This window comes from Schistocerca nitens, chromosome 5 (genome assembly GCF_023898315.1).
Source record: "Schistocerca nitens isolate TAMUIC-IGC-003100 chromosome 5, iqSchNite1.1, whole genome shotgun sequence".
NCBI lineage: Eukaryota > Metazoa > Arthropoda > Insecta > Orthoptera > Acrididae > Schistocerca > Schistocerca nitens.
In genome coordinates this window covers 557,929,796-557,943,866 of record NC_064618.1, presented here as the reverse complement: position 1 = coordinate 557,943,866, position 14,071 = coordinate 557,929,796, and the positions used below count along the sequence as shown (strand labels likewise).

General features: G+C 36.6%; 1 protein-coding gene across 1 annotated transcript in view; it reads left to right on the top strand.

Moving 5' to 3' along the window:
* LOC126260827 (staphylococcal nuclease domain-containing protein 1) overlaps positions 1–10,772 on the top strand; it is a 97,173-nt gene extending 86,401 nt beyond the window's left edge. The window contains exons 14-15 of the mRNA XM_049958214.1: positions 5,137–5,343; positions 8,936–10,772. Of these exons, the coding sequence (XP_049814171.1) occupies positions 5,137–5,343; positions 8,936–9,046 (318 nt within the window). The 3' untranslated portion in view covers positions 9,047–10,772. The remainder of the gene's footprint in view (positions 1–5,136; positions 5,344–8,935) is intronic.
* Positions 10,773–14,071: the final 3,299 nt, after the last annotated feature.

Below are 14,071 nucleotides of genomic sequence, written 5' to 3'. Positions count from 1 at the left end.
CTTTTTGATAGTTTTTTTATTTGGGTTTCAATGAATGAAACAATTAATTGTTAAAATGATAAAAAGTGTTTTAAAAGCAGGATCATACAAAATTAATTGTAAGGTTTTTTCCACTTGGTTAGAGCAGGAAACAGGAGGGCAAAGTTTGCGCTCAAGTTACAAATGCTCGCTGAGAATTGCGAAAGCAGGGAAATCCTTTGCAGCTGGGAATCTCGTCAAGGATTGCCTGGTCGACTTGGCGACTTCTATTTGTCCAGCAGATCTCGTGGAAAAATTTGAAAAAAATATCTCTTTCGCCTCGGATATGGATCAGCAATTACTGGAGAGCGGCAAACTCTGTTTCATTTTCTATTGCTCCTGACGAGTCCATGGACGTTGCAGACATATCTCACCTCGTCATATTCATTTGGGCTGTCAACGACAGTCTGTGTGTCACCGAAGAATTTCTCGACCTTATACCATTAAAAGACACAACACGGGTTTGGATATTTTTCTAGCTATGAAAAACGTGTTCAGGTCAGTGGGTTTAAAATGGTAATGCCTAACCAGTGTAACAACGGACGGAGCCTCTGCGCTACGAGGGATACATACTGAATTATTGGGTTACGTCACGTCAAAAATAGCTGAAGTCAGCTGTTCCTTATTCGCCACAGTCCATTGTCTGATACACCAGGTGACACTTTGTGCAAAGATTGTCAAACTAAAAAATGTAATGGACACAGTTGTTCGAACGGTTAATTATCTTCGCTCACATGGACTCCCACGTCGCCAATTTCAAGAATTTCTGGCTTATATCAAAGCAGAATACCCAGACATCCCCTACCATGCCGAAGTAAGATGGGAAGGTGCTTCATCAGGTTTTCTCGGCGGGGTCAGCGATTTTCTCTGCCTCGTGATGACTGGGTGTTGTATGATGTCCTTAGGTTAGTTAGGTTTAAGTAGTTCTAAGTTCTAGGGGACTGATGACCACAGATGTTAAGTCCCATAGTGCTCAGAGCCATTTCGGGTTTTCTGCTTGATGGATGTAATCAATACATTTTTGGAAATGGAAGGATGTCCAGAAGAATTACTCCTGATCCTAAGTGGGTGGCAAATTTGACTTTTGTGAGTGACCCAACTGGTCATTTAAATACTTTGAACAAGGTGAAAATCACTCTGTTGTTGATTTAGTGCAGACGATTCAAACATTTAAAAAAAGAACTTAATTGTGGGGAAAAACAGTTGCTTAAGGAGAATTGTCAACACTTCCCTGCATTAGACAGCATTAAAGATGGTGTGGATATATCAGATTATGTTCAAATCAATTGCGAATTAGAAGAAGTGTTTGGAAGCAGATTTTTGGAGATAAGTGAGCTTCAAGCAGCCTTAGATATATTTGTTCACCCGTTTTCCCTTCGGGCAGAGGACATCTCGCAAGTGTTTCAACGAGAACTGATTGACCTGTAATGCGATATCTGCCTGAAGGACTGCATTCTTATTTGTAAAACTTTGGATGACTTTTACAGTTGTTTTCCGTGAGAGAAGTATCCTCTATTACACAAGATCCGATGTCTAAGCTCTGAAAAGGGATACAAAAAAGAAGTACAACAAAAGCATTTACTAACAGTAACAATGAGACTCTATATACCTTACATAAAATTATTTCTAAAATAGAAAGATGATGAGACTTACCAAACAAAAGTGCTGGCAGGTCGATAGACACACAAACAAACACAAATATACACACAAAATTCAAGCTTTCGCAACAAACTGTTGCCTCATCAGGAAAGAGGGGGAAGGAGAGGGAAAGACGAAAGGATGTGGGTTTTAAGGGAGAGGATAAGGAGTCATTCCAATCCCGGGAGCGGAAAGACTTACCTTAGGGGGAAAAAAGGACAGGTATACACTCGCACACACACACATATCCATCCACACATACAGACACAAGCAGACATTTTTAAATATGTCTGCTTGTGTCTGTATGTGTGGATGGATATGTGTGTGTGTGCGCGAGTGTATACCTGTCCTTTTTTCCCCCTAAGGTAAGTCTTTCCGCTCCCGGGATTGGAATGACTCCTTATCCTCTACCTTAAAACCCACATCCTTTCGTCTTTCCCTCTCCTTCCCCCTCTTTCCTGAAGAGGCAACAGTTTGTTGCGAAAGCTTGAATTTTGTGTGTATATTTGTGTTTGTTTGTGTGTCTATCGACCTGCCAGCGCTTTTGTTTGGTAAGTCTCATCATCTTTCTTTTTAGATATATTTTTCCACGTGGAATGTTTCCCTCTGTTATATTTCTAAAATAGGATATTTATGACACTAGTTCATTTAAGAAATTGATCTTCTTTTAGAAGATGCCTACCGTACATATGACGAGTGTGCATGTGCAGTACTAGTAGAATCCTTCCATTCTTGTTTTGGATAATGTTTTCTAAAGCTTTGCGTAGTAACTCTGCGACGTGAACACTAATTGTCAACTAAACCGGAAATGGTTTGCTTGTTTTACCGCTCATCGACCACTTTTACAGAGTTGCACTTCCCCTGTTGTTTTGTTTATGTTGGATCTGACAGTGGGGCAGTCCAGTGCAGAGCAGTGCTGTGCAGTCTCACTCGCTCCACAGCTCTCTATCTTGCTCCTACGCAGACACTAGTGACACGGTCATGTACGGGGTGCTGAACTACACTGCCTTGCGGCCGCACCCACTGGGTACAATTCTTGGATGAGCCTGATCTATAGTCCAACCAATATGGTGATGAGCCCAGGAGACACACTGCAGGCAGTTTCAAGCTATTAGCAAAGACATTCGCATCGTTCATCTGCTGCCATAACTCGTTAATGCCAAATTTCGCCACACTGCCATAGATACTTTCATTAAACGTCCCACAGAAAAAGTAAACTGATGATATCTAAAGAATAGTTACGTATTTTAGTTTGACAGTCCTACACTCTTGTTACTTTTATATTGGGTGGCACAAATAGCTGCTGATTTGGTGATGCATTTAACCCAAAATCACTTTTCAGCAATTTCCTCTACTATAATTAGTATGGCATGTTGGCATCACTTTCCTGTTACCTTTAATAAATCCTAGTTCAATCACAAAGTATGAATTACTTCAGCATCGGCTTACAGTTTCCAAACTAGAAATTTGATTTAACTAAAAAAATTATACTGACTTACAAAAAAAAGCAAGAGATAACTGTGGGAGCATGGAGATGTATAAAAAGTTAGCAAATGATAATTTACAAGAAAGGAGTATGCATACCCTAGCTGAAGGAAGTGGGTGGTGGTTGGAAAATGGAGTCATACTGTTGTTATCACAGTAAAGGTGGTGGTGTGATATTTCTCTTATGTTTAATCTGTTAAAGCAAATTGTTATGAACTGATTATTTGGTACTATCCTGTAGAACAAAATGGGGAGACAGTAGTAGAATTTTGTTTTAGACATTTGTTGTGTGATAAGTGAGAGATTAAAAGCTATGGAGATTGAAGAGTAGTAGAGGGGAAAGAAAGAAAAACAGGAGAGAGAACTGGAGAGGGGCAGTCGAAGAGCATTTGGTGCCACAAAAGGAGTGGAGCTGAAGGTGTAGATATATATGAGATGTTCAGTTGTGGTGTTTCCCATAGTCCTTTCCTCTATTAAGTTAGCTGATGGAACTTCGTGTGTGTGTGTGTGTGTGTGTGTGTGTGTGTGTGTGTGTGTGTGTGTGTGTCTGTGTGCATGGGGGAAAATTATTTTCTGTTTTCATTTGATTCCAAAAACTAAAAAGAATATAGTGTCCAGTCATATTACTGACTTAACTTAGTATGAAACATCACTTCAGTGATGAAAACTTTTGACAGTTACTAAACTGTGTTCATCTCCACTTTACCTCATGACGTAGAAGAAGTGAAAAACAGAATAACAGCCTCCGTAACTTCTGTAAAAGTGGGTACATTGTGTAAAGTTTATAACAAATTTAGCTATTGTCTAGATGTTGCTGCTGATGGACACAGAGTATTTTTTAAGTGGTAAATTTTTTGGTAGCAGTGACTACTTTTCCATTGTCGACAGGTGTTGCTACACCTGATTGCCGTGTCCCCCCCCCCCCCCCCTCAAGTTCTCTGAAAGACACATGAACTAGCAGTGTTAAGATGTGGGTTAGTGTCGTCTAGGTCATTCCTGTGAATTAGTTATTTTGCTCTTTTTCTTTAAAAATTCTTTCATATAACTTCATGAAAATTGTGCAGTACATGTGTATGACACTGTATATGCTCACAATAGTAGAAGTTTGTTAGTATTGTACATAAGCCAGTTACGCTCTGAAAGCTGTGTTTGTTAAACTGTGATGATTGTCTTACTCACTGAGGAATTCAAACAGTGGAAAATCCAGTATGGAATAATGACAGCATTATGAAAAGGATAGATTACTACTCACCATACAGTGGAGAGACACGTACATGTGCACCCGCGCGCGCCCACACACACACACACACACACACACACACACACACACACACACACACACACTGTATGCTGCTACAAGCATCACTTTACTGTCCCCCATCCCTACCCTGATATCCTTCTCCTTCCTGCCCCGGCCTCCTCCTGACCCTCACCACCCGGATTGCTTCTCCCATCACGTACTGCTGCTCACAGTCTGGCCTCAGCAGGCAGTGACTGTGGTCATGTGTGTGAGTTGCCTACACATGTGTCGTCTAGTGTATTGTCTAGGCCTTTTTGGCTGAAAGCTTACTTGTTAGGCAGTCTTTTTGTTGTGCCTATCTGTGGCTCGGCAACTCCGCTGTGTGGTGAGTAGAAATCTATCTTTTTCATAATATTGCCATGGGGGTTTCCATTGTTATCAGTAACACACAATCTGGCATATTCTTTGAGTTAGCATTTGGAACAGTAGACTTACATGGAACACTTGCTATCTAAATAAAAAAGAGTACATGAAGTTTCCACAAATTTCACGCATTTCATTTATGGCAGTGATGAGCCACCCATAGAGGGGTGCCATACAGAAATGTACCACTGCGAAGAGCTTACATGAATTATCTGATCTTCCATTGCTTATGATTACACAAAGTGAGAAAAACCAATTGCTGGCCTTCATGCAGTTGCCTACTTGCTGTTATCCCTTCATTTAAAAATATTTTTAATCTTTTCTCATTGCAGAATGACTACAGAGAAGAAGCAGTCAAAGCTTTCATCAGTGATGTGGAAAATCGTCCTGTTTTACTTAACGTAGAATACAGGATAGGCAACCTGCCCCATGTAACATTGGTTGAAGTTAATGACCATGAAGAAGATATCGTTAAAAATCTTATTAAAGATGGTCTCCTTTTGGTTGACAGTAGAAGAGAAAAAAGACTCCAAAAATTAGTAAGTATTCTCACTTAATGCTCCGTGTTTGTGTTCTTAACCGTATTATGTTTTTATTAGAAAAAAGACAATTTCTGTCCAGCATGTAAGAAATGTCAGTATTGCTGATACACATAGGAATGTGTGTTACACTATCATTGTTTTGGAACTAATAGTGTCTTTCTCATCAAGGAAATGGAGGGATAAAATGGGGAACATTATAAAGGGCAGATCACTCGAACTAGGCTGACAGGAACCCACTTGTAAGAATGAGGTTGTTGGAAATAGATATCCATTAAGAATAGGACACCTTCTCCCTCCCTCCATCCCAATTTAAAAGGAAAGTTAGGGGACCCCATACATCAATCCAAGACATTGAGCATATGTGATGACATGCATGAACATCAGAAATGATTGGTAATTAATGTAAACATCAACCTGAGAGCTCAGTTGAACAAAACTAAATTAGTGACTGATCTGATTGAAATCGTATTTGGCTGTAACCGTCTCAGTAATCCACAAAACTACTAGAGGTTGTAAAATCTGTTAGTGGCACAAAAGTTGTGTGTCCAGAAAGTCATGGCTGACACACAACCTCCATTAAAGGTACAAAGTAAAAGTAAAAATGCTGAAGTCAGTTTTAGTAATGTCCCTTTAGAAAGGATGATACAGGAGTACTACCCCAGTTTAATTATCAAACCACATCAAAGGTGGATAACATCAATATTTATGCCAGTGGTCTTGAACGACAGCTATAATCACTAAAATTGTGCAAAACTCCTTGCCCGATAGTCCCTATCAGATTCTATACAGAATTTGAATGTGAGTTGGCCTTCTTTTTCATTCTTTCTCTCTCCCTTTTTCCCCCCAAATCATTTATTGCAGTATTATCATTTTCTCTATTAATAGTCAAATGATTGACATTCTGTGAAAGCTGGCATTGATATGATGAAAACAATGTTTTCCATTGCTTTTCCTAATTTCATCAGTGACTTACGGTAAACAAATGGTATATCATACAGTATTAACATTTCTTCATTCCTTGCAATCAGTAGTCATGATGTGTCTGGTATAACCACAGAAGCAAGCAAATGAACCACTTTTGTTGGTTTTGGTCCTTCTTAGCATACACTAACATGTTGATTGCTACTTAGTTTCAGGTTCATACAAATATATTAAAGTTTCACCTCCTGTTACCGTGTTGCGTGCGGCTTTGGCATTTCCTTGTGCTAGTTGTGATCATCTCGGTTTAGAGCTTTGATAATTTAACGCAGAAGCGATCATAAACAATTATCTTCACAGATAAATATTCATTTAGGATTAAATATTCAATTTTTTACCACAACAGATGAAATAATTTGAAACAGTAGTAGTGTCTCATCTCAGTAGTGTCCTCTAGTGGTCATTTGTAAAAGTTTGTAAAGCTACACCTGTAAACCATAGATCCCTCAAACAAAAAAACATTATGGTCAATAGTTGGAAGGAACCACAGGTCCTATCTATCTGTCTACAAGAAGGCTAACAGAAGTTTTAAACAAAACTACTGTCTGTTATTAGTGTCATATGTCTGTTGTAGAATATTAGAATGTGTTCTAAACTCAGAACTAATCATGTATCTTAGACAGAATGACCTTTGAAATACCAGTACGCATGGATTCCAAAAACATGATGATGCACAACTCTAATTGCACTTTCCTCACATGACATCCTGAATCGAGGCATTCGGATAGATGTAGTGTTTTTTGAGTTCTGAAAAGTATTTGACTCAGCATGACACTCAACACTTCTTAATGAAAGTGCAACCATATGGGGATGTCAACCAAAATTTGTAATTGATTTGTAATTGGGTTGATTGCTTGGTGGGAAGAATGCAGCATATTATTTTTGATGTCAAGTCGGCACTAACTACACCCTGAGCCAAAAATCAGTAATTCACAACTGTTGTCAGTCAAGCCATACACATAACTAGATGTAACAGTCTGCATGTATATAAAATAGAATTATCATGTAGGTTCAGTCTCGGGTGAGGTGGGTGGCAGGCATCATCATTGTCTGAATACTGGGAAAATGCAGTCAGTCAACAAGGTGAATGTTTGTGCATCCAATAATAAAATATTGCTCAATTGTATGTTCCTCATACCAAATAGGACTAACCAGAATTTCTAATGTTTGCAAAGAAGGATGTCATGAAATGTTTGAGGATGTATACCAGTTAGCTCCTGGAACTGTGTTCACAAAGTTTCAACAACCACTCTCGGGTATTATTCCATTTAGGAATTTCTATTGTTAGTATCAAGTGAAGAACTTGGAATATATTTCAGGCCCTCTAATCACCACTCCCATGGAAACTATGATGAAAAGATTAAACTAATTACAGCGCATATGGATTCATTTGAGCAGTCAAATCTTCCAGTGTTAATCATGCTATTTGAATGAGAAGAAACTAATATGTGGTACTGTAATTAGAAGCACAACTGAAGGGATTGGGAAGAAATGTACATCTACTGTTGAACTTTAAATGAAACTTTGTGGCAGTTTTCGTGACTGCAGTGTAAATTGCTTTGAGTCTGAATCACTAGAAGTGCTCACTAGTTGCTTAAGTATAAAAGAACAAAATAATTGTAGTACAAGATGGTTGTTAGTCCACTACATAACTAGCTAGTTATTCCAAAAGAGGCTCTCGTAATTCATTCATACTGCTACAATTGGCTAACACCAGTGTTGAAGGACTATAAAATCTGCCTCAGGCGAGCTGTGTTTGGTACTATTGGAGTGCCTAGCTGCAGAATTGTCCTAATGGCTCGTCCAATTACCTTTGGTTGATTGCAAATGCCTGGCCAAAACTACTGTAGCAGCAATATGTGGCCATTTTCTATTACATGAATGTGATGCAAATGCAAAGTGAAAATTACCCTTTTAAGTTCAAATTCTGTGATTAAAAGAAACATATTTCTGGCCAAATGTTTAAGAAAGACTACTACAAAAATTTGTAGTGTAGTTATTGTGACACAAACAACACACATGTAATAATGCAAATTGTGCCACAACACAGTAATGTTTACCGGCACATTTGTGTACAGTCTAATCTGATCAAGGCTATTAATATAACTTTTTCGAATAACACATGATAATTCAATACAAAAATACTGCGTGGCAAGCCAGGTTTAATTAAAAACTTAAGAAATAATCAATTAAATAAATTTGCCAGCTCAGGACCAAATTAAAGCATCAATGAGAATTACTTTGGCGACAACAGCAAGACAGCTGATTGTAATGCTGTAAGTGGTAATGATAGGAAACACTGAAGATGTCTGCCATAACTTAATAACAAAGAAATTAATAAATATTCCAAAATGGAATTTAATTCAGTATATCAGTGTAGTTAGTGCCTCAACAAAATGAAACTAGACAATAGACATACAGAAAGGAAAATTATACTAATTGTTTGGACTAATTCCTTCTCCACAAACAGACAGAGTGTGTGTGTGTGTGTGTGGGGGGGGGGGATTGTTTTTATTATTATACTGTTGTACTCAAATAGTTGCATAAGTACTATGGATAATATTGAGTATCTTGTTGATGTAATAATCTTTTCAAATATTTGCTTTTTAAGGTTGAAGAATACAAAGCTGCAGAAGAAGTGGCAAAGAAGAATCACCTCAATGTGTGGGAATATGGTGACATTAGAGATGATGATGCTAAAGAATTTGGTTTGGGTCGTTAAATGAAAATGGCTTTGAATGCAGAAACAGTGGTGCCTGTAACAGGGAGGAAAACAGAAATAACATGAATTCTTATCAGGAATGGTAAACACGTAAACCACGAGAAAGAGCAAACAAAAATTCATTGTATTTATTGATTTTAATGAGTAAATGGGAAATGTATTCATGACAGTTCTTATTGATCATCACAGTATTTATTACACCCATTGAATTATTGAAGCAATTGATTACTTTTTAGGTCACAGTGAGAAATGGCATGTCCTTGATTGTGTATTACGATTGTTTCAGATAACCAGTGTTGCCAGATTATATAAAATATTTTACTGCATGAGCTGTGATGCATCATGTGACTTTTAAGATTATGTATATTAATTTAGCTTGCCCTTGCAGGAATACTAGAATTTTAAATGTGAGAAATTTTGTTTGTGTACTAGAGTATAGATTTTTGTACTCATTTAGTAAAACACTTTACATTCACTTAAGTTTTGGTTACTGTAATATTGAGAGATTATCAATGTAGAGCATATTATGAATGTTTAATTGAAGGAAGGAATAAGTTTTTATAGCTGTGATGAAAAAAAAAGAATATAAAGTTTTGTAATTACTTGTACTCCAATTTTGCTTATATCCGTACACTTCATGGAAAGTCCATGTAATGGAAGAAAATACATTCGACAGAAAAAATGGATGGTACAATATTAAATCAACTGAGGATGTTCCTGAAAATATAAAACCTTATGTTAAAGTCTTTAATCTATTTCCTGAAAGTTTCTTTGTTTACTGGATTCACTGTCCTGCCAGCTGTAGGTTTGAAAGCTTTCATATTTTATTATTGCATTCAGGGGTGGAGTTATTTCCTCCACATAATTTGCAACACTGTTGGAAAATTGGCAGTGTATTTGTTAATATGAATAAAATTTTTAAATTTATTGTAAGGTTACAGACAGGACTTTTTCCTTTTCTGTATGAGAAACTATTATCTACATCTAGAGCACTGAAAGTAGACACTGGTACACTATGGCATAAAACACTGTCGGTGCATTTCACAAAAACTCAGATTTAAAAGTGATAGTAAATTTAAGAACTCAGAATAATACATATAATTTTTAAAAATCATTAACAATTACATTTAGTGTACCTGATTCAATTTTGCATATTGCAAGAGAGTTCGCATGTCTGTGCTTTCTTTGGAATGATGAAATTTAAATGACACAGTAATAGTTACTGTGATAAGTGACTGTCTAGCATTTTTGTAAAAAATTTTTAAAATAAGTGTGTGTGTGTGTGTGTGTGTGTGTGTGTGTGTGTGTGTGTGTGTGAGAGAGAGAGAGAGAGAGAGAGAGAGAGAGAGAGAGAGAGCCATAAGTACAGAATGTGCTGAATACGAGATATTCATCTGATTAAAAACTATCAACACTGGACTCAGTCTTGTGATGTGCCATTTCGTGTATAATGAGACCTATTGATTCACAGTAGCAACATATTTGCTTAGTATTAAGAACTATTTCATTGAGTAGACAGTAAACATGTAAAATCGGCAGGGAATGTCTCAGACAATGACTGACAGTTTTTTAGAGTTTTTTTGTTTGTTTTTTATAGAATGAATGGCAACAGATGTTGAGGTTTACGTTATCTACCTTATTGAGTTGCAGATTATGATGGCTAAATACTCTGGTGGATTTTGGGGATGTGTTTAAACAGATGGTAAATAAAGTTGTTGACAAAATATTCCATATAGTTTATTGTGCTCAGGGTTCCTTTTTCCTTTATTGTAAAATGCATAATTTTTTTCACCCTATTGTATCTGTTTACTGACTGAAAATGTACTAAAGTCAAATCGAAAACTGAAAATTGTCAGTAGGACTGTTTTCCAGAATGTGGTTTGAATTGCTGAATAAGACTTGTCTATCTTTGTTATCTTTTAAAACATGCCATCATACCATGCTAATATGGAAATAAATGTAATATTTTATTGAAATGAAGATAGCAACATCTACAATTACTTTTCCTATTAGTTTTTAACAACTGTTACTGCTTTAATGATTAGGTTGACATAAAATGTCAATTTCGTAATAGCATTCTTAAGAATCTTTAACCAGTACAGTGCAACAGTGCTAACTTTTGTCCTCCCTATAGTAGTATAGTACGTCCTGTTTCCTTAACCAAACATATACAAATAAGTAGAACACTAGTCTCGATGGTGAACATAAGTGATTAACTGTTCAGTTAAGGATAAGTCACTTGAACAAACATTGTTATAAAACAAAAATAACTATAAAGTTTTTCAATGTGTAAATGTTGAACTAGATTTAGTATTCAAACCACTCAATTTTAGAAAGAGGATGATTAATAGGTATTAAATGTTAAAACTGCAGCTTTCAAATTCTCTCAAGACTGATGTTGGTGTACAATCTTAAAATATCAATTCATTTCCCATGTAACCCACAGATGAAATTACAGTGGATGGCAAAAAACAACAACAGTGAAATGATGAATAAACAACACCAAATTTAGCAGACAAATCTAATTTGGAAAAAATTCTGACTTTGGCAAAAAGACAGCATCAACTTAAACTAAAAGAAATGCAATCAATGTGTCAAAAAAACTAATTTGGCAAAAAAATGAATTTTATAAAAACAAAATCGGATTTTGGCAAAAATAAAACTGATATGACAAACAGCACAACGTTTAGCAAAATCTAGTTAGAAGTGTGGAAAAAATAACACAAAATGTAGCACAAAAGTAACAATGAGGTTTGCAGAAATAAGAGCAAATCTGTTAAAAAAATCAAAAAATAACACCAAATTTGCTAAAAAACAAAAAAGAAAACAATTTTTTCCTGTCCCCACCTATTAATGACAGCTTAATTGTCACAAAAACTATGTTGCCTTCACAGCAAATGTTCAAAGTGATTTTCCTGTCTCTCAAAACAGTTAAGACTACTTGGGATCTTTATCACTGAACTATATGCTGAACAATAGTTAGACCTACATGAATGCACACTACCATGCCTTCCACATTTAGAGGCAGAGAAGAGTACTTTCCCTCACAGGAAGAAATAACAGTGTATTTATTATTATCTGATTTATTTAACCTGGCACAGGATTAGGGTCATCAGGATGGGAAATTACTATGACATAAACAGTAGGAAAAATTTATGTACTGTTCATGAACAAATCACAGACAGGTAAATTTAAACTAAGAGTGCTATCTCCAAAGGTCACGAGTGAAGAAGGTACACAAGCACTTTGGGGGGGGGGGGGGGGGGGGCGGCGTTTGAATAGGAATTGAAAACATTATGAAGGGTAGGGTGGACATACAGAGACCATGAAACTAGGCCTCCACATTTATCCATTTCCCAGAAAAATGATCCGTGAATACACTTCTGTGTTCCTTCTACCTGGAAGGCGTTATCACATTGGAACCATAATCTGTCTAAAATGTGCTTTTTTGTGAAAAATCATCAATACCTTAATGCGGTCACCTAGTCTGTCAACAAGTACTTTCCTGTATTCTGCCTCACATGTAGATGCTAAAGCAACCTCTGTCCATGGAAGCAGGTCATGTGAAAGGCAAATCAGGTGAACACTGCATATTGACATATATTCATAAAGTTATATTGCATTAAGGAATACCTTCTTGGGTGCATTTCTGAAACTCCATATGCAGAAGGCAGCCTTCATAGAGCCACTGCAATAAATTTGAGGTCTGTGTCCCATCAACTACCATGTGCTGCAAGGCAAACTGCCTTGTTCCATCATGTGGACCACGCAGTGATGCTTGGCAAATGCCTTCAAGGATAACAATTATAGCTAGTCCATGGGTGATGGGTATCCAACAGTGATGGAAAGAGAGATGATGAAGCCCCCTGATGACTTGAAAACAAGTTTCATTGTAAAATGCGCCAAGTACTAAGTGTGTCCAAGAAATATTGTGATGGATTCTTTTTCCTGGCCAATATGAAGAGATGAGTAGGTGAACTCGTGCACTTGCAAAGTCTAGAACTCTCATGTTCTCCACTTACATAATACTGACAGCTGTTTGCTTATTGGGATTCATCACTAAAAGCAAAAATGCACATATGTATCCAATGCATTGGGATTGTGTGATAAAGCCTGCATGCTGTCTGACACAAATGTTATTTCAGACAGTTTTGACAACACCTTCGATTTATTTCCAGCGCAAACACAATTAATTAAAACAAGGGAACAAATGATCACCTTTAGTGAAGAATAATAAATGTGAGGCTTCGTAAACATCAAGTAGATGGTGTAGTATTTAAAACAAAAACTTTTTTAATGTAATTATTCAGACAGCAAATGCAAGTAACTAAAAAATTGTCAGTTTTACATGGCTCTACATATTAAGTCAGATGAAAAATCCTTTATCTCAATACAGATATGCTCAGCTCTTCCATAGCAAAGTATGAAAGCATCATATTTTGTAACATTCAAATTCTTAGGTATGGAACATTGAAACTCAGAAGAATGTTTCTGCCTGGAAATTTACTATATTGCGTTCATTGTTATGTCATTGCAATAATTAGTATGTTGGTGATATGAATAACTTTGTTTAGCAGTGTTATTGTGTAGTGATTAACGTGCTATGAGTTATTAATGGTTCAATGATTAGTTGATGTATGCAGTAGAGTGAACAGACTAACCGAAAATGGCAAGTGCATAATAATGTCTTGTTCTGTTTTCAGGAAGAAAAGTGTAGGCCTATTAAACATACTCACCGTAAAAAAAAATGTTAGCTTAGATCTGAATAATGCATTCATTCTCCTTTTTAGTGTATTTTATTGTACCAAAGAGTAATCTCCATTTTGCATATCCTTCTATGTGTATGTGGATAGTAATATCGTGCTATGGGCATATAATAAGCATGCAGAGTAGTCCACAAATACACAGTATATAAATTTAACACCCGATCGGTGAATTTTCTGCTATTTTTCCACCCTCCTTGATATTGCAGGAAACGTGACACTAAGTAAATAATTATTGGATCAAGGGGAAGTAGAATATTGG